General features: G+C 37.1%; 1 protein-coding gene across 3 annotated transcripts in view; it reads left to right on the top strand.

Moving 5' to 3' along the window:
- The window catches only part of PTPN21 (protein tyrosine phosphatase non-receptor type 21), a 44,973-nt gene that overhangs the window by 9,335 nt on the left and 13,966 nt on the right, over positions 1-21,672 (top strand). For 2 of the 3 annotated variants that reach the window (XM_015631639.3, XM_015631640.3), the window contains exons 3-14: positions 5,020-5,189; positions 7,649-7,746; positions 9,392-9,459; positions 9,897-9,967; positions 11,275-11,362; positions 11,550-11,638; positions 14,034-14,121; positions 14,826-14,905; positions 16,018-16,119; positions 16,586-16,646; positions 17,260-17,344; positions 19,488-20,953. In XM_015631639.3, coding sequence (XP_015487125.1) covers positions 5,020-5,189; positions 7,649-7,746; positions 9,392-9,459; positions 9,897-9,967; positions 11,275-11,362; positions 11,550-11,638; positions 14,034-14,121; positions 14,826-14,905; positions 16,018-16,119; positions 16,586-16,646; positions 17,260-17,344; positions 19,488-20,953 — 2,466 coding nt within the window. The remainder of the gene's footprint in view (positions 1-5,019; positions 5,190-7,648; positions 7,747-9,391; positions 9,460-9,896; positions 9,968-11,274; positions 11,363-11,549; positions 11,639-14,033; positions 14,122-14,825; positions 14,906-16,017; positions 16,120-16,585; positions 16,647-17,259; positions 17,345-19,487; positions 20,954-21,672) is intronic. The other variant, XM_015631641.1, reaches the window with a different exon arrangement.

Here is a 21,672-nt window from a genome sequence, read left to right as displayed (position 1 = left end):
ATAGCTTCAATATGGGAGAAAAGGGAGGGACTTTTGCATTGATCCTCCTAATTCTGCAAGAACTGGTCATGGTAATATATAGAAAAGTACAACTTTCTACTTGGTGGCTGGTACATGATGAGAGTCACAGAGTTTTTTGTGCCTACCACTTCCAGGAAGTCTTGGATATTGTACACTGGCCAGTCCACACAGGCAGCTCCAAGTGCTGTCTCAGCTAGAGATTGGGAAGTTTTGTGGAGGAGGTTGTCTGCTGTGATAAGAGTGGAGTTTCTGGAGAATTTTAAGGCCTGTTTTCTCCTTCTGTAGCTCTTAACATTGGGCGTAGGGAAAAGCTTTCAGTTGGTATCTGCCAGTTGCACTAGTAGAGGATTATTGACCCAGTTCTCCTGCATGTGGTTTATTTAAACTGTACTATCCTGATAGCAGGAGCTGTTTTGTTTCCAAGCATGTAATAACAGTAGACGTGATGGAGCCCTTGGGTTAACTGGGATTTTATGAGTTTGACTGCAGTGCTTAGCCTAACTTCAATAATGACAAGGTGTTTTCAGCATTCTGATCAGGGAAGTCTCATGGTTTGTTTTATTTGTATGTTCAGTGTAAAGGAGGAAAAGCCTGAAAATATATTTCAGCTGCCATCTTCTGCTATTGTTTTCAATTTTCTGATTTTTTGCCCCAGATCTTAGGATGATGATTCCTCAGGTACCCTTGAGGCAGGTAGCCATATGCATTAATTGGAAAGCACAGTGTTGACCATTAGAAAACAACTCTCCAGCCTATCTGTAATCTATGACATATTTTGTAAGATTTATAGTACAGAATATGGAAGTTAACTGGAAAATACATTATTAAATATATAAGATTGAAGTAAATTTTGAACAATGCTATGCCTCAGGGGACCTCCAAGGGTTGCATGGTTCTACCCTCTACTCAGGAGGATCAGGTGGTTCAGAGGTTGCCTGGGTGAGTTTACCAGCCAGGTGCCTCCAAGGATAGAGATTGACACCTCTTTGGGCTATCTGTTCCAGTGTTTGGCTAGTCTTCTTGTGAAATTTTTTTCCTGATCTAACTGGAATTTCCCACATTGCAGTTTGTCCCCAGTGCTTCTCATACTTGCAGTGATTACTTCCAAGAAGAGTCTGGCTCTGTCTCCTCTATCTGTCACCTGCTCTTAGGCAATAGAAGTCCACAGTAAGGTTTTACTTTGTCTCTTCTTAAGGCTGATCAGCCCCACTTCTCTGACTTTCAGTGTACATCATGCCAAAAGATCTAATATAGTCACCTGCAGAAAAGCAGTTTTGTGACACTCACACCTGGTGAGACTGCTCTGCTTAGCTTAGTCTGGGTGACTTCAATGATGGACTCACTCCCACCAACTTGTGAGCTCTGAATACTGTGTGGGAGTTTTGGTACTTTTGTGTTTTTGATGGCTCTTAAAATTTTATGCAAAAATTTTTTCTGTCGCTAGTGTCAGAAAGCAAATAGATAGAAATTAACTGTGCAGAAATTTTATGTTCTTTTTATTTCTATTTGATTTTCTTCAGAAGGGTTGGGTCCTGAATAAGTCACTAAAATAAAAGAACCTCAAAGTAGTGTTAATCTTAACAGCTTAACATATTTTAAGAATTATGTCATGCCATTCTTTTTAGCACTGAATGCTGTCCTGAGCTGCTAATAATAAAATGTTTTAGCAATGAATAAAAGTGGGTTCTATTTTAATCAGTGCGAATATTCCAGGGTGCATAAGCTCCTCTGAAAACTTGCAGGATCAAATTCTGCCCTTGAAGTGAAGTGAAAGGTTTGCATAGAAGTCAGAAGACCAGCTTTGGTCTGTAGTATTTTGCATGGCTTGTTTAAAGATATGCTGGATTCCAGAGGATATTTTAAAATGCGGAAATATTTTTCTTAGCCTGTTATGCCGGTAACTGCTCAGTTCTGTGTGCAGGCAAGAAAAAGCAGTCAGTGTTTCAAAGAAATAGAACGGCTCAAGTGATCATCGTGCCTTATAAATACATACAGTCTATTCAGTTTAAATTCAGGGTGTAGGCTCAGGAGTGTTTTACATCAGAGAGTTTGAAACAGTGGCAATGTTTGTGGTCTCTTTCTCCTCACCTTTGTTATACATCTGTGCTTCTATGAGGTTTAAGTACACCAAGGCTGCAAGTGAGTTTATTCAAGCAATTGCTGTATTTTTTGGGGGTGTATTTTTAGTTGGTTTACAAATGTGTTTGTTTCATCTATAGAAGTCTTTCAGCTGTAGCTCTTCCTCTTTACTTTCAGTCTCTGCCATGGCCATTGCCCTCATCCAGAATGTTGTGGTTCCACATTTTAGGTAGTGCTCAGCCCAAGGCTGATGTGTTTGTCCTGTCAGAGAAGTGGGCTGGGTCGGTCAGAGCAGAATGTCAGCATCATGGTTTGGCTTTGGCTCCTGTGACTGCATGCATGGTGTTAACGGACTTGTGATGAAAGAGAAATGCACCTTTTTACACGCATTCCTTTCCTTACTCAGTCTGCAGGAAGGATTAAGGAGTAGTCAGTCATTCAGTACATTTTGTCCTTTTTAACATGTGATGTTGCAGTGAACATGGTATTTCTTTCCTAATAGAGTTTCTGTGGTACTACCGTTTGGATTTTTTTACCCTAACATCTTACTGAATTTAAAATGCTGTCTTCACAATATCCTTGTGGGATGCTGGTGGTGACCTAATGATTGAGGTGTTGAAGAATAGAAATAAAATGTTGTTTCAGGTATCAGCAAACTTTGTGTGCCTGGACTGGGAAATGAGAAATGTATTGTTTATATTCAGAGCTATATTTCTTTTGTCCTTTTGAAACTCTAAGTATTTATGACTTCCTAATTTTGACTCTTGGCTTTCAGCATTTGGAAGTCATCAGCACACAGTATCCACCTGAGAAAAATTTGGTTTGTAGGATTTGCTTACAGAGAAGTCTGTTTCTGATTTGGGAATAGTCTGGTTCTCTATTGTAATTTTTAAACTTTCTCATTCTGCACTTTCTCTAGATATCTTCTTCTATACAGAAAAAACCTGCTTTTTTTCTTCTATGAACAGTTCTAATTCAATTGATTTTCTATATTATAGGCTGTCTTTTTATCAGAGGGCTAGAGTTGTTTTAGACTTTATAGAAAGCATCTCAAGGTTAAATAGGCAGATTTTGTCTTAACATCTTTATTTTTTATCGTATGAATACTAATTTTGCAATTACATGGTAGCTAGCACTAATTTTAACTTAAAGGATTTTTTAAAACCTTGGGGGAAAAAAGCCCCCAAACACCAAAATCCACCAACAATCACTTAGAACCGGGTTTATGTTAATTTAGAGAGGAGCAAAGAAGTACAGTTTGCCAGTATGTAATGCCAAAGGAAAATTATGCCTTAGAACTGGCTCTAATTTCCTACTTTTGCTAATATCCCAAACAAAATGGTTTTATGGAATAGATAGTTTTATTAATTTAATGCTACACCTTGGCTCTTGTCCCTCAAATTACTTGATGGTCTGTACTGATACAGAGCACTGATTCAGTTTCTGTCTATTTGGGATGGGATATATATGCCCGTGCTGTGGTTGTTGCACACACAGCCTGTCAGAGCTGTAAGGAAAATCTGGAATCTCATGAGGGTGGACTCTTCATTCTGTTTAGACTGTAAATTAAGAAGATGTACGTATAAGAATTTTCAGATATGTATATGGGCGAGTTTTTGCAGGAATGTACTGAAGTAGCCTTTTTCTACTAAGAGCTGTTGCTCCTTAATGAATTTCAAATCTCTGCCCCACAATATCAAAATACTAGAGCTTTTGAGAAAACAACAGTAAATATTTTCTTTTTTACTGGGGAGACAATGGTTAGTTCACAGAAATGATTGATTTAGAGAAATCACCATAAATATTCCCTCTGCTTTAGAAAACTTCATCCTTAAAAGCTTTATTTTGTGTAATTTAAAAATATGTGAAAATGTGGAAGGAAAAATATTGGATTAAAGGTGTTGGCATTTCTACCATTTTTCCATACATTAAAGTTTATGTAGGAATTGGAGAATTTTCATGTAAATACCTACAGACCTAATTGGTAATTCATAACACTCACTTAACTCTCTCCCTCAGTTAAAACACTTCTAATTATGATATCTAGTTTTGCTATGATAATGACATGAATATTTTCCAGTCCAGATCTGAGTGAAATAAGTACTGTGGGAGCAGATTTTAGCCAGTTTAAGCATAGTGGAGAAAATTCGATTTTAGTAGATGACTCTGTAGTATGGATATAGAACTGTACTGTGGAGCAAGGGAAAAAAATACTCTAATCCAGACTCCTGGGAAAAGTTCTGATAACAATTAGATTGTGCTTCTGAAGATGCTGTCCAGTGGGATTTTGACCTTCCAAGGGTGACACACCTCAGCCTCTCCAGGTGGTCTGTTCCAGTGCATACTGTGTGTTGTGTTTTGTCTTGGTCAGGAAATGCCCACTCAGGCAAGATACCTTCCTGCTCTGCTGTATCTGGACTTTTCCTGCCCATGCAGTGAGCCATGCATATGCTTTAATGAGCTCAGCTCTAACTGAGCAGCTGTCCTGTGCTCTTTTGTCCTTCAGCATCCCATGTGAGCCTGCCTGCCAGGTCCCCAGAGAAGCCATGCTTGGCTCTACTGCTGTACCATGTCATTTTCCATTTGCCTTCCCCACTTTTCCTTAGATTTCCTGTCACACAAGAATGCCTTCTACTAGCATCTGTGAATTGCCACAACGGAGTTATGAGTTGTGAACTGTTTCCAAATAAAGAGTGGTTCTGGTACAGTTTTAGGTGGGGGAGCTTATGTACCTGAGTTGGTTATCTGGGTGTAACGTCTGCTTTTTATGGTAAATGTCTCTGCAGTTCCCTGAAGTTTTCAATAACCCGTAGCCTTACTCAGTGTTTTAAAACATTTAATTCTAAGTAGCAGGACTTTCATACATTTTATAATATCACAATATGAACTTTTTTCATCATTGAAATGCCTCTTTTTCAGATTACATATTTCAGTCTCTGGTATTATAATAAGCAGAATCAACGCAGATGGGTAGATTTGGACAAGCCTCTGAAAAAGCAGCTGGACAAATATGCCTTGGAGCCAACTGTGTATTTTGGAGTAGTGTTCTATGTACCTACTGTTTCTCAGCTTCAGCAGGAGATTACCAGGTAAATCTCTTAGTATAAACTTCTACGTGTTTACGAATTTGTTCTCAGCATTCTGAAATATATAGTTTATTTAAAAGTTCTCTGCTTTCCACTCCCCTAACTTTATAGAAATGAAAACTATTTTAGGCAGAATTTATATTCAAACTGTATGCTAATTTATCTTTGTAATAATTAAAATATGTGATAAACTAAGCAAGCAACTAACTTTTTGTGATCTCAGGAATCTGCTCAAACCTGTTTTAAGTAACAGGCATACCTGCATGGTCAGACCTTTAATTGTTTTAGTCCCTTCATGTTTGACTTTTTAATTTGGTTGTTTGTTTGTTGTTTTTTTTTGTTTGTTTTGAAGATGCATATGTTGCTTTCATGGGCATCTATCCCATGGATAAAGTGCTGGACAAAGCACTTGCAGATTTTTTTATTAAGCTATGCTTAATAAATTTTGCTTTCAGTACTTTCTGTTCTTTTAGTACAGTACATTGGCAAGCTACAGACTAGACTTCAGAGTTTGATTTTTTTTTTGTGTATCATTGAGCCATAAATATGGATGTTAGTTCTGGTATTACGTGTACGTTTCTACTGTGAAACTGGAGAACATCTCATAATTGTTGCTGACTGCAGTGGGGAAAATAAACTTGAGCATGCATACTAGCCAGTTATTCCTATGGACCTGTACATTGGCTTTGAATGGCTTGATGGGTATAGTTCTGATTTAATGATTATTTTTAATTGGCAATTGAGTACAAAACCTATACCTGGATTACAAAGACATTATTTCAAAAATATTTGTTTGTATTAAATAACCCATTTAAGCTAAAAGCTTTAAGTTGGCCCTTCTTTGGGTGGGGAGTTGAAGCAGATGATAAGAGGTGCTGTTCATCTTAATTTATTCTGTGTTTACATGAAACCGTGTCTGTTCCTATAATACCCTGCCAGATACCTTTCCTGCTAATTGTGATATGAAAGCTTTTTAGGGTCACCAAGGGTACCAGGTCACCTGTTGGTGCAGGCACTGGTGCTGTTGTGTACTGCTTAATGTTTGGCAGCTTTAGTTTTTGTGCTTATTGGAAATTTCTGAACGATTTTTTTTTTCTAAAACTAAAATTTTGTGCCATTTCTTGGCAATTTTAGTGGCTTAAAAATCTCTGGTTCAGATTCTGTGTTGGTGTACTAGAATACATTAGAGTAAGATAAATACTGTGGTGTTGCATTAGAAAGCTAAATTGCCTCAAAAACCTTGAATAGTCTTCTCTGGCATTTATTTAAAGAATATGGTGTTTATTCTGTAGATTTAAGAAAAAATTGGCAGTGTACTGCCTGGTAGAAAGCAGGAATTTATGTGCCAGCTTTATGCTTGTGTCCTAGGGGATGGTACTTACTTTGATAGTAAGAGTCTGGGTTAGTTTCAGAAATCTGTGGGTTTTTTCATGCCTGTTTGATATAAGTGAGATTGAGCATGTTCAAGCAAATTATATGTTTAATGCACACCAGGAAGTGGAAGTGCTATAGATAAAGAGACATGCTTTGTTGAGGTAATGTTAAGATTCTTTATATGTTTACTTTTAATAGCAGTTCTGTGGAAAGTGCTTGCCTTCTTCTTCTTGACTGGGAAGACTCATTCCCAAAATGCCTTGGACTTTTTCTTTTCTCTTTTTAAGGCCTGGGTCTACTCCCAGCTGTTCTTTTGTGTGTTGTATAGGGATGTTATGTACTGTCATATTATACACTGTGTTTTTGTAGTAGGATCTCCAAGAGTCTAAACAATATTTATAAATTATCACTGTATTTAAAAGGGCAGTAAACAGTGAGGGAAGAGAGCTGTCCATTAACATGAATAAAATTTATGTGGTGTTCACCTGACCTTTCTAATCACTAAATGAATTATAGCATGTATTTCCATGTTCTCACTATTAATACCTTACTTCACTAGAGTTAACATACAATATGAGGAAGAACTTTTTAAAACTAGGCTTATAGAAGATAAATGTCCTCCTTGGCCAAGTCTGTATAGCTGTAATGGCAATTTTGAGGTGTTTTGGGCTCCAGATAGAAAATTCTGTGGGAGGCTCAAAAATTCAGGCAAATAGTGGCTCAGACTGAACATCACTACTGGGATTGTGGGAATGTGCATTGTTAGATCTATTGGAAGAAAATGCAGCAATCCAGCAGCAGTTTACTGAATGTTGCAAATGGACAATAACAACAATTTTGAGGAAGGAAGAGGGGGAAAAAAAAAGAGGGTTTGGTAGTAGAAATTGTGGAGGTTCTTTAAGATCACTGATTCTAGAATGTGCGAAAGGGAGGCAGGAGTTTTAAAAGGCCTTGAAGTAGTGGGTCCAAATGATGAGGAAGACAAACTGGGGAATGTAGAGAGGAATAGGAAATGGAGGCATAGTCTTCTATTATCTCTTAAAATTAAGAAGCCCATTAGCTTTTTCTTTTCATTTTCCCCCCTGTAGGTATCAGTATTACTTGCAATTAAAGAAAGATATCTTGGAGGGCAGCATTCCTTGCACACTGGAACAAGCAATACATCTGGCTGGTTTGGCAGTTCAGGGTAAGTAAGAGATTGTGCCAACTAGCTAATGTTGCTTTAGAAACTTCGGTGATATGTTTTCTATTGCCTGTTTTCTAATTGTCACTTAAGAGACCAAATTCAGTAAGTTATGAAAGGTCTTGCTCCTTAGGACTTTGTCATATGGGCTGATGAGAGGAACAGTTGGATCAGTGGCACTGAGCTTGCTTCTGTGCAGTCCTCAAAGATGTACCTGGGCATCTAACATGTAGTTTCAGGAGCTGGATTTGAATTATTTGAACACTGGAGTTCCTTTGGGGAAAAAGGCTTCAGTTGTTGACGTACATCAACAAACCCTTCCTCTCTTTCTCTGAATGAATAATCTTTTTTCTCATGTATCTTCCTAAATAAGCATCTTTGAATGTACTTGTATTTCCACTTTTTATCCAAAATTTCCTATCATATAAGATTTTTTCAAGTTAGTATGCAAGACTGTTAACAGTTCTTGGGTTCAAATCACTCCTGAAAACACTGTTCTGTGATATCTATATGAAAACGGTAGCTTTATTTTTCCTAGTTAGGGTCAGATGGAGTATATACCAGTCCTGAGTCTGTCTGCACTGATCATGTTTGGTGTTCCTAGCAACGTGCTTGTTTGGTATTAAGTCTCTCAAAAGTTTGTAATGGCAACAGCTGTGTTTAGTGTGTTTGTATATTGTTTGTATATCATTCACAGTGAATGCCACTTCAGTACATCTAACAGCAATTGTAAAACTGCCAAAATTGAACAGCACCTAAAATCACTGGCAGTATGTACAACCAAAGATTAGATGTTTGTTATATGCATTGGTTGTATCATGATAATCATCATCTTTATTGATGATTATCTTATTTTGAAAATGTGGTTACCACTGGAGTAGGATAAATTGTATTAATGCCTTGTTTATATAACAGTGAATCTGTTTAATCTAGGCTAGATTTTAATGGTCGTTAACTGAAAAAATCTTGCTGTGTTACTTCCATGTATTTGGACAGTGTAAATGTCTCTCTGCTCACTGAATTGTTTATAGAAATCTTTTAATATAATCTTCTTTCCAGGTGGAAAATATTCATCCTTTTAGCTTTTACCTTCCTTTTTGTATTCTTGTGTAACAGATTAACTGTATTGATAACACAGTGAAAAAAAGAACTCAAAAAAAAGCACAGGTTCTAAATTAATGTGCTCCATTGACTGAAGTAGCTTGTACCAGGTAGGTTAGTAATTTTATCTGGTGAACGAACAGAAGCAGTGCTTGCTGTTTCAAGTCAACTGGTTTCAAGAATGATCTGCATTTAAAATCAGTACAATAGGTTAATTCTAAACACTGCTTTATCTCAAGAGCTGTAATGGTCTAATGTGTCAGAGGTGCTCCCCTTTAAGATAGATAACTTCCATTATAGATGTTTTGTCATTTCGTCTTCTCAATCCACAAGGAGTGTTACCAATTTTTCTGAACAAGGTGTAAAGATGGGATTTTTTTACCTTTTCTCTTTATAAATATAATTGATTAGTTTGCTCTCTTGTTTTGCTTTCAGATTGTAGTACAATAGGATGGAAGTTTGCTACTTGGAGATCCTGCTGCAATTAATTGGGTTTTGAATAATTTTGTTAAAAGTGTTTGAATCCAATATTTTTTTTATTTTTCAGCGGATTTTGGAGACTATGATCGGTATGAATCTCAGGAGTTTCTACAAAGATTTGCTTTGTTTCCAGTGGTAAGTACTTTCTTTAAACTGATGCATTGAAATTATTAAATTAGCAAATTTCAATCCTTCTTAAATTTGGTAAATGCAAATAATTTTTAGGAAGCTTTCACGATCCATCTATTTTACTGCTCCCTAGGATGTCAAATTTAGTGAAGGTTTTCTTTGGGATTGGAGTGAGATATACATTATGGAGAACCAAAGATCTAGTAAGATCTTTTCAATTTTATTGTATATTACACTGAAAAGAAGGTTGAGGTACAGATGGGAAAGTGAGTAAAACCACTTCTAACCAGTGTTTGTGCTTTTGGGGTTTATTTGTGCATATTACAGCATCTGAGCTCCAAGACTAGAATCAAGGGTGGATCTGCACATGTAAAGAAACTATAACCATTTGATTTTGTAGAATTTTTTTGAATATCATTCCACAAATGCTATTTTACCTTAAGGGTTGGCTACAAGAAGAAAAAATACTGGAAGAAGCAACACAGAAAGTTGCCTTGCTACATCAGAAGTACAGGTAACATGTCTAAAGCTCTTCAATGCTTAATTTTAGTCTTCAGTAGCTTCTGTAGCTCAGAAAGTTGTGAATCTTGAAATGCAGTTGGACTAATTTCACTTCCCATTTAAATGAGTTTTTTTCTCTAGTACATCTGTATTAAAGTTACAAGAGTTTTTGCTGAATTAAAATGAAAAAGAGAACAGAATATTTAGTAAAATAAATTAGAGGATTCAGCTTGAAAAGAATACAGGACATAATTAAAGACTGAGACTTCACCTGTATAATGTTTCTGACTTGTTCATATGAAGTTCTGACCCTGTAAGGATGTTTCATGATAAACAACATTGGGAGGTATTAAGGGCAGGAGAAATGCAGAGACAGTAACTGTGCCTGAATGCTTATGATCTTAGGTAGAAGGGAGCTAAGTTTCAGTAGTCTAGGACAAAGAAAAGTAAGGTTGTCTTTATCAGTTCATTAGTGAAAAATGTTTGTGACTATGTGAATAATATTGACTATTTTCCTCTATTATTTTAAGACAACACTATGAAAATTGCAGTTTTACTTCTGTTTAAAATGCACCTGTAACAAGATTGCATGGTTCAGGTTCAGCAAAGAAAACTTAATCTTCATGACATTAGGAAAGAGTGAAGAAATTGAGACATTTGTGATTGAAAAAGTATTGAGAGACATAACAATGAGCATGTCAGGATTTTTCAGGTAGAAATATGTCTATGAGGTAACTGAGCTATGTTGGTGGGTAAACACGAGCTTTGAAGCCCTATGATGCTACTGCAAGTCTGTGAGAAAATTCTTTGTCAGTTGGACTAATTATAAAGAATTCTATCTTTACCTACAGATCTTGTCCTCATGTTTTCAAAGTATTACAGTAAAATAGTCAACATTTAGAAGATGAAACTGTGTTTTCTGAAATGTAAAATGCCAGACTTTGTATTTCTCCTATAGCAGTTTAGAGGATATTCATGTCTTGAACACGTGTGCCTCTGATAAAGTGAGGAAATGTGGAGCCAGTGCTGGATTTGATCAAGAATGTGATAACTGTATGACATTAGTAGAGATGGCAGTTTTAACTGGTCTTTGTTGCCATTTACGCCCAAAGATGTAAAGAGGAGGGAGTTATTATAATGAAAGTGTAAAGGCTGAGCCAAATGTATCATTGGTGCAGATAGAAACAGCATGATTTGATGGTTGCTTGGGTGTCCTGGGGATTTTTTTCAAGCTTTGACTTGACTGTCGTTCAGAGTAAAACAAAGATGATTTTTTTCTTATTGGCAGTATTAGGTGATTGTTGTTTTTTTTTTTTGTAGAGGCCTTACTCCTCCTGATGCAGAAATGTTATATATGCAAGAAGTAGAAAGAATGGAGGGCTATGGTGAAGAGACCTATCCTGCAAAGGTAAATGGGGTTTTGGTCTTTGTCTAATTGCCCTTTTCTCCCTGTTTAGAGTGATTACTTCTTGCCAAAAGTAAATAAAACCTAAATGCCAAACCACCCAGAATTTTCTCCTCCAGAATTATAAAAACAGTTGTTTCTTATGTTACTTTTTTCTGTACTAGCACAATTTTTTCTGTATTTCTTACAGGACAGCCAAGGAAGTGACATATTCATTGGAGCATGTCTTGATGGTATCTTTGTGAAACATAAAAATGGTCGTCCTCCTGTTGTATTTAGGTTAGTATTGTTCTTTCATAAAATATCTTAGTGAACATTAACATTTTAAGTGTGTTCCTCACAAACAATAAGTGTCTCTTAGATACAGCCTGAACATAGTTTCATAGTCATCATGCTACAGTGAATACTGAATCCAGTGGGAATTTCTCAATGTATTAACTGCAAAATGAATCTCTTTAGGACATATTAATTTTAAGACATGAATATTTAATATACAGTTGCATTGTGAAACATTTATTGAATCAAAAATGAGCAATTCTCTACACATAGAGCATTTTAAGTCCTGAGATTGTCATATCAATTCATATAGAAATATTCACTTGCGAAATTGTCCAGGAATTCCTTTCATATACTATAAATATATGTGGAGAGTTACATGATAACATTTGTTTTATTATTTTGGGTTCATACGTTGTTTTAGTTTATTATTGAATGTTCTTATAAATTGTAGACAGAGCTCTAACATCTAAACACTTAAAAATCAGTCTTCACATGAAATGGCTTCCCACTGACTTTAAGAAGGGTTGCTTGGGCATCTTTGGGCAGAATTCAGAATAAATTTTTAAAAAACATTTTGAGATTTTTTATAAAATGAGTGTTGGCAATTTATTTTTTACTAAAGCAAGAAAGAGTTTATTCTTCATGAACTTTAATCTTCTAGAACTGAATTTTTAACTGAATATGAACAGAAATCTTGACATCCTGTGATCCAACAGTTACTATAACTTCACTACTGAATTTCCGAGATTAGAGAAAGTTGCCAACTATACTTCTTCCTGTTAGTATTTTTGTTTAACAGAGTTTAGAAATTCACTACTGTTAAATGTCCTTCAGAAAAATGTCTGTCTTTGCTGTCATAGTAGAGCTGATGCTGAACTCTTTTTAATTGTCTGGGGTCATCAAAGTGCCCTGCTCTGCTTTCCTACAGCATTAAACAGCAGCTGTACTTACCAAACACACAAGGAGAGGAATAAAGTTTTGTCCACGCATTTCACATAAATTATCAAAGAACTGTAGATGCAGTGTCTGTAAACACAGGGAAAGGTTTGCACATCAGGAAGCATCAGAAAGTATTTATATTCCAATTTCAGGATCCAGTTTTCTGCTCTTTTGCTTGTTTGTTGTATGACTATGGGAAATTCCAGCATGAATAACAATATCATGTTATTTGGGTGGCAATAAAGTGTAGACAAATGACACATTGGTATAATTTACAAAGACTGGGTTATGCTTGAGATTGGTTCAGGTAATTTCATAGTTGTGCCCACAAAGGCTTATGAACCAAGGCCTTAAATTTGAGGGATTTTTGTTCTGCCTCAGAATGGAGACATTGATATTTCTCTACCTCATATACATGAGGCAATAGCTATGGAAAATACTAACAGACACCTCTGTGTAATGAAAATGGAAGTCATAAAAACACCTTTAGAGGGAGTCCTGTATGCAGGTCATGCTTTTTCCAATTGTTTGTGTACTGCATTGTTTTAATGTATTCTTTTAATAAATCTATGATACTCACACTAACATACTACTAGGGGTTCAAGCTAAATTTGCATTTAAAAATATGAATAAATGTATTTTATGCAATCTAAAATTTTTTTCTTCTGTCAGTGTGCAAGCGTTCTAGTAAATATGCATAATAATGCCTTAAAGGCTTTGTTTATTGTAGGTTTAATTTTCTTCTTCTGGAATGTATTGCTTGCTTTCAAGCAGCTGGGACGTTATAATTTATTGATGGCTAAATTTGTCTAAATTTGATTATTTTTTTTTAAAGAGCACTTCAAAGAATTTCAAATGGAAGACAAGTAATAATCTTACTCTACATGCTGTACGTCTTCCCAGGAGTTAGTCTCATACGTGTTTTCCTTTCAGTGGCCGTTAATGGTATGGATGTGATGGTCTACAACTTGTTCAGATAGATTAATGAACTTTTTCACAGAACCATAAAATGTTTTTTCATAGGATCGTAGACTTATAGCATATACTGTCTTGAGAGGGACCCATCACAACTATTGAGTCCAAGTCCTGGCCCTGCACAGGACACCCCAAGAGTCACACCACGTGCCTGAGAGCATTGTCCAAACACTTGTTGAACTCTGTCAGGCTTGGGGCTGTGACCACTGCCCTGGGGATCCTGTTCCAGTGCCCAACCACCCTCTGGGTGAAACACTTTTTTTGATATCCAACCTAAACCTTGCCTGACTCAGTTCCAGGCCATTTCCTTGAATCCTGTCACTGGTCACGGGACAGAAGAGATCGGTGTCTGCCCCTCCTCTTCCCCTCATGAGGATGTTCTTTATCCACATTCTTGATGGTGCTTCTGGTTTGCAGCCGCATTTTTTGTGGTTCGAAAATCAGAGCTTGTCCAGTCACATCCTGTCCCTTTTGTCTGCAGGTGGCATGATATTGCCAACATGTCCCACAATAAATCCTTTTTTGCATTAGAATTGGCAAACAAAGAAGAGACAATTCAGTTCCAAACTGTGAGTAAATTTTAATTTTTTTCACTAGTTCATCTGTAAATAAAAACAAATTAAAACTGATAATTTAACTCAAAGGTTAAAGCTTACTATCTATATATTTAGCAGCTTTGAACTGTATGAGTGGGTAAAATGTAGCAACATTGTCTTTAGCCAGCTTTCTATGGGAAGGCATTAAAAATTGGACCTTTTATGTTGAGTAGATTGAACTGTTTGGTTATGTGGTCATGATTTTATCCATTCCAGTAAAATTTCTAGCTTTTTTTTTGACTTGAATCAGTGGCAGATCAGAATCAGAATTAAAGATAAATATAGCCTTAGAGCTTTGCTGGAATGGGCCACGGCATTCCTTGTAGAATTAATTTTATTCAGCATCTACCACTTGCTTTTGTCAAAAGGCAGCTGTTGGCAATCTTATGGCAATCTTGACTATAAATTGTGTTAGTATTACAGCTCATAAGTGTCTTGAGCAAAAGGCTTCTACTTTCAAATTTCAGAAGAGTAAGAAAATTGTTAGGCTAGAGTGTATATTTGGGTCTGCAAAGTAGAGTTTTAGGGAAAACCCGGTGACATTAATGAAGTTACTTTAAAATTTAATCGGTCAATGGTAATTTAATCTTAAATTTTCAGTGGCTTGTCTGAAAGCAAGTGAAGGGTATGAATGTTTGACTTTATGCAAATGTTGGTTTGTTTTTTTTTTTTGGCAGGAAGATATGGAAACAGCAAAATATGTGTGGAGGATGTGTGTGGCTAGACACAAATTTTACAGACTAAATAAATGCAGCCTGTAAGTAGAATACAGTAGCAGAGCTCTTGGTGCCCTTGCAGCTTCAATTGGGAAGTGAAATCTTGCACTTCCTCTGTAAAGTCTTTACTGTCCTTTTTAGATGGTTATAATTAATGACTTGGGCTCATTTTCTTAATCATTTTGAGAAAATACTTACCACCAGTTTTTTAAATACACCCTGCTTTATAACAGAGGACAATATTAAGTGCTGTAATCTTACCATAAGTAATAATGTTTGGCCTTCATTTCTGAATCACAGTTCTGTGAGAGACTTCAGTTGTTTTGGGGTCTAATATTGCTAGTGCTTGTAAGCTCCTGGAAGCACCAGGGTTTTGGCCTGTGTTTGGGTGAACTGCTCTCAAAGGACACTAGAGGCTTTAAAAGGGCGGGCAGTGTATGTGAAGCACTCCTGAAATGTGCTGGATTGACAGCTAAGAGGTATGTGGTTCTTCAGATATCCATGGAATCTGTATAGCTCAAGTAGCACCAGTGCAAAGTAAATTTAATACAATTCATCAAATTAAATTTAAATGGGCTGGTCTCCAACTTGTAAATCAGTGGCTGGAATTTGTGGTACTTTACTGGAACAGTTTTCCTTCAGTTAAGTTTCTTCAGCCAAAGAACAAAGAATTAGACACAGTGAATAATCTATCATTGGAAAAGCATGATGCCCATGTGTTTAATTTCTCTTCATACATGGGACGATAGATGTTTGATATCTGCTGAGGCCAGTTTTTGCTAGATTATTTGAGAAATAAGATAAATTTGAAATAGAGTAAACCTCATACCTCTAAGCTTGTAAACTTGTCTGTCTTTGGAGAGTGATAAGAAGCATTGGTAGAAGTAGTGCATTTATGGGAATTGAGCATTTCTCTCTGAATAATATCAGATCTGTAGTTTTATTTAATTGTCAGTCTCTAGGATTACTTACTGTAATTGTTTCACCACAGCATGGTTTTACATGAGGTTAAGTACTCAAAAAAACTTTACGGATTGTCTCTACTCTTAAGATTTCTTGTCATCTGGTCCTGCAGCTGAAAACCATCTTATGCATGCCTGTATCAACTTCAGGTTTTTTTTTTTTTCTAAATCTGTACATACCTTGTCTTTAGAGACTCCTTGGACTCTCCACCTGAGGAGGGCTCTCAGAAATCTTCCCTCATTCTTTCCCTTCCACGCTTTCCAATCCTTTCTCGTCCTTCACTTCCCAAAGGGTGAGCTTAAAAAGATCTTTCTCACTAAAAAATAGCAGTTCCTGCATTTGTATCATACTGTCTTTTGACCTGTCTTGCTATGAGATGCAGAGCACGGGTGCAGTGTAGGGTGGGGGGGAAAAAGGACCTTAAGACTTCTGAACTTTATGTCTTGGAGCAAATCCAACAAATTATGAAAATTCAACATCTGTAACGTTAGTCCGCATACAGTTTTATGTCTGAACAGGAAATTTGTAGAACAGGATATTAACTGAGGTATTTTGATCTTGGGTTTTTGCTTTTTGCTTTGTGGCAGTGCCTAATGCACAGAGCTCTTTGCTTTTGAGACTCTTGTGGAGGACTAACACAGGTCTGGCTCCTGGAAATGTAAACTGATTTTTAATTGAACTTGAAAGTGCTTTCTGATGTTTGAAATAGGTCTTGCTCTTGTTAAGAATAATTTCTTACCATTAAACTTCTTCTGTAGACAAACTCAGCCTGTTACAGTGAATCCTGTTAGAAGACGATCTTCATCCAGGATGTCCATGGTAAGGAAAGCAAATAGATTTATGTTTGCATTTTTATGGAATTAATTTGACTTTGAATCAAATATTATTTCCCTTCAGTGAAATGAAATGAGCAGTGAAAGAGATGAGTTTAGTATGTGAGGAACTGTTTCTGACTTGTAGGATGAGCTGCTATGTAATATCTAAATAGTGGAATTAAAACAATAGCAGTGAAAAATATTTTAAACATGTCTGTTTTCAGTTTGAACGCTGTCTCTAGGAGACTCTCCTAGCTGTCAGATGATGAGATACAGTCTTGGGTTAGTGGAGTGTGATTTCAAGTTTTTTCCCTGTTTTTTTAATTATTTTTTGTACGACCTCAAAGGAGAAACTTACATTGCAGATTTAGAGAAATGGTTTTAGACTAAGTCTTTGTATGTATTTATTTGTAATATTATACACATTCTAATATATAATGCATATTATTACTATGTGTATAGAATTATATAGAATATGTATAATATTGTACATATATATATACACACACATATTTATATATATAATGGTATACATTATGTATTAAAAAAAACTTCAATAATTATTTTTAAAATGAATAATCAGTTTTTAAGTAACAGTAAGATGTTTGCTTTCTTAGCCCAAGCCTCAGCCTTATATGATGCCTCCGCCACCTCAGCTGCATTACAATGGTCATTATAATGAACCATATGCATCTTCCCAAGGTAAGTTCATTAAATCCATGGCCACACCATTTTAGAAGGTAAAAACTATAATTTGTAGTTAATTTAGCTATAGCTGAATAAATTAATAGGTGAACATGGGGTAGGTTTATACTAGAACAGTCATTGAAGTGCTTGATGCTCCTCAAGACACGTAGGCTAATGTGAATTACAGTCATGGAATCACAAAATTGTTTAGGTTGGAAAAGACCTTTAGGATTATCAAGTCCAACCATCAACACTGTCAAGCACTGTCAAATGCATCACTTAAACCATGTCCCCAGGTGCCACATCTACATGTCTGTTAAATGCCTCCAGGGATGGTGACTCCACCACTTCCCTGGATAAGCCCATTCCAATGTTCATCATTCTTTCCAAGAAGAAATTTCCTAACTGCCAACCTAGACCTCCCTTGGTGCAACTTGAGGCCATTCCCTCTTGTCCTGCCTGGGATGACACAAACACACCTCACTGCAACCTTCCTTCAGATAGCTGGAGAGAGGAGTAAGGTTCTCCCTGAGCCTCTTTTTCTCCAACCTAAACAACCCCAGTTTCCTCCACTGTTTTCTTCCTCCATATCCTCTCCTATGGGAGATGAGCAGTTCAAGTTAGGGTAGCATGTACAGCAATTGCAGACTGAGGTGTCTTGTGTGAGTTTAGGGTACCACTTTTTTTGGTTCATGTATCAAACTGGCATGTTACGGCACTGTGAGATCCTTGTCAACGTTGGTCTTAATAGCTGCAAAGAGATTGCCCCAAGACAATTCACACAACTCAAATATTAAAAAAAAATTAAACCCAGAATGCAGGAAGAGAGATCTTTGTCTAAGTTTGCTAGACAACAAGGTGTTGAGGAATTCAAAGGCTAAAGAAGTTTGCAGGTTGTGGACTTAGTATATATTTGTTTGAAACAAAGAAAGAAAAAAACCCAAGCAAACCCTAACTAATATTCTCAAGCAATGTAGACTACTCATCTTAGCAGTTTACAGCAGAGTCATGGCTGCTTACTCTCAATATTTTGATTGTTACACTTTGTGTCTTTAATTAACAAAGTTGCTGCCCTGAAGGGCTGAATCTAATCTTTTGAGAAGTCTCCTCAAATTTTATAGGACCTTTCCAGACCTAAAAATCTGCTGGATAAATAGTACTCTAAAAATCCAGCTCACTGGGAAGGGAATAAGCACATTTTCTATCAAAACAGTTACACAGGTCTGAATGAACTACAGGTGTTCAGCTACATTAAGAATGTAAGTCAGTTCTTTGCAGTTAAGCATGGCAAATATTGCTAGGTATTTGCTGTTACATGTGTCCTGTTTTTGAACATGTTTTTCATAAAACAATTTTTGATTGTCAGCAAATTCGTTTACATAAATGTGGCAATTATTTTGGCAAACCCGAACAGTTAAATCATGAAGGCATTTACAGTAATGACTGAATTGTTCTCCTCTGGAAGCTAGCAATTTGTACATCCAATGAAGTAGTAATTAAAATGATTAAATTTGTCTTGGATAAACTGTTAGATCATTTTCTTTACACTGTAGGTATATATATGTGTGTGAATAATATATGGTGGTAGCTTAAACTGCCTCCAAAATTTCTGGAGAAAAATTAATTTGATTTTTTTTTGAGGTCTTATGGTACTATATATACATACATCCTGAAGGAGTAGAAGAGAGAAGAGCAAGGGTTTTTGTTTGCTTGTTATGAAGCTGTTTTTTAGGTTTCTGTTGGTATTCTTTTTTAATTGAGTTTTTTTTCTTTCTTTTTTTGCTGTTCAAATTGATTACATTAGTGCAAACCCTAGTGTAGACATTAATTTTTTCAGCAGCGTGATTTAAGACTGATATGAATTTTGTTTATCTTGGACTGAAACTTAGGAAACCTATCCTAAACAGAATGGTGTTTTCCCATGGGGATTTGCATGGCTGAAATAAATGTAATACTTTATTCTGGTGTATATACCTTGGGTATCAGCAACAACAGAAAAGCTGGGTTTTGGTTTGGGGTTTTTTTCCTTCCCATTTCAATACATAGCTAAGAATAACAGGTTTTGAAAATCTCAAACATTGCCTTAGCTACATCTTAATAGAGGATAACTTTGTTTGATGTCCTGGCCATAAAGACTGTTCTTAAACTTTACTTTCAGATAACCTCTTTGTGAGCAATCAGAATGGATACTACTGTCACTCTCAGACTAGCTTGGATAGAACCCCTCATGACTACAGTGGTCGGATCCGCAATGGGAGTGTCTATAGTGCGCACAGCACAAACTCCTTGAACAATCCACAGCATTACTTGCAGCCATCCCCCATGTCCTCTAACCCGAGCATTACTGGAAGTGATGTCCTCAGAACTGATTATGTCCCATCACACAGACATAGTGCACTGATACCACCTTCTTATCGTCCCACGCCAGACTATGAGACTGTGATGAGACAGCTCAACAGGGGCATGGTGCACACAGACAGGCAGAGTCATTCAATGAGAAATCTTAACATCAGCAACTCATATGCTTACAGCAGGCCTGATGCCTTAGTTTACAGTCAGCCTGAAATTCGAGAGCACGCCCACTTTGCTGCCCCGCAGTCTAACCATTATCCATTTAACCTGAACTACAGCTTCCACAGCCAATGCCCCTATCCCTATCCTGCTGAAAAGCGCCCAGTTGTTGGGGCAGTCAGTGTGCCTGAGTTGACAAATGTGCAGCTCCAGTCTCAGGATTACCCGGCACCGAACATAATGAAGACTCAAGTCTATCGCCCACCTCCCCCATACCCGTACCCAAGACCTGCAAATAGTACTCCAGACCTTTCACGACACATCTACATCAGCAGCAGCAACCCAGATCTTATCACAAGGCGTGTGCACCATTCTGTCCAGACATTTCAGGAAGACAGCCTGCCTGTGGCACATTCTCTTCAGGAGGTCAGTGAACCTCTAACATCGGCACGCCATGCTCAGCTGCAGAAAAGGAACAGTATTGAAATAGCAGGCTTGACTCCCAGCTTTGAAGGAATAAGAATTAAAGAGAGGACCATGTCAGCTTCTGCAGCAGATGTGGCTCTTCCAAGAGTTATCTCAGAAGGGTCGCAGCCCAACATTCTGATGGAGAGAACGAAGCAAAAGGAAGGTGAGCAAGAAGAAAGTATGAACTGTGATCACAAGAAAACCCTTTCAGATGCCACTATGCTGATTCACAGTAGTGAGGAAGAAGAAGAATTTGAAGAAGAGAATAAGGCCAGTACAAGTCTTTCTCCTCTCCCTGAAGATCAAACCCGACTTTCATCTGTTATGGGAAGTTATTCTCATGATTCAGTACTAAACTACCCTTACAGCTCTGTTGCTTCATCTGCTGGCCCTTTGCACATTCTTGAGCCTAAATTACATATCACAGAGGCAGAAAAGAGAATGAAAGATATGAGCCCTGTTCATTTACTAGTAGAAAGCCAGGCACAGAGAAGAGGGGAAGGACTGCTTACTCCATCTATGTCAGAATCTGATCTTACAACATCAGGGAGATACAGAGTAAGGAAAGATTCAGTGAAGAAGAGACCCGTGTCCGATCTTTTGTCTGGGAAGAAGAATATTGTGGAAGGCCTTCCCCCTCTAGGTGTAAGTGGATACTATTTGTCTTGTTTCGGGTTGTCTGTAGCAGTTGATTGTTGTTTTTGTTTGAGGTTTGGAGTTCTTTTAATCAGCCTGAGATGCTTTTAAAATGTATGAATTAAAAGCTACCTTAAGCTTGACCTTTACATTTCTATGTTGCCCTGGTTAACTTTGCTTAGCTGTCTTTTATCTCGTTCTCTGCCATGTCTGAATTCTGTTTGCTTAGTCTACCCACACAAATCCAGCTGTACAGTCTCCATCAGAAAACCTGACCTGGCCAGAAACTTTAGAAGGAGTGAATTTAAAATCAGTTCTAGATCCCCATTCTGCCCTACTTCTTATCTGAAGCAGAAGCAACTCTTTCCATTCATCTGTCTCATCTTCCTCTTGCTGAAAAATGATATGTAGACAAAATGTTTACTTTTTAAAAAAATTGCCTGCTTCTTCTGACCTAAGAAGGAACCTGACACCTTAAGGAATAAATTCTTTCCTTGCATTCTCTTCTTTACTTCATGCCTTCCCTTTTTCATATCCTTTCCCTTTTGCCTTCTCTTCAAGCAGTTTTTATCTCACTGAAGGTACTTCTTGCTTGACGTATCTCTTTCTCCTCCTCCAATCTTAGGACACCGTAAATAGTGAAAAACTGCAAGTTTCACCTTTCCCGTAATTCCCACCTCACAGAAACACCAAGGTCTATGTGGACTGCACAATTCCACTGGCACTCT

The sequence above is a fragment of the Parus major genome, chromosome 5 (genome assembly GCF_001522545.3).
Source record: "Parus major isolate Abel chromosome 5, Parus_major1.1, whole genome shotgun sequence".
NCBI classification, from domain to species: Eukaryota; Metazoa; Chordata; class Aves; order Passeriformes; family Paridae; genus Parus; species Parus major.
The sequence above is the reverse complement of the archived record's forward strand: the minus strand, read 5'-3'. Positions and strand labels throughout refer to the sequence as shown.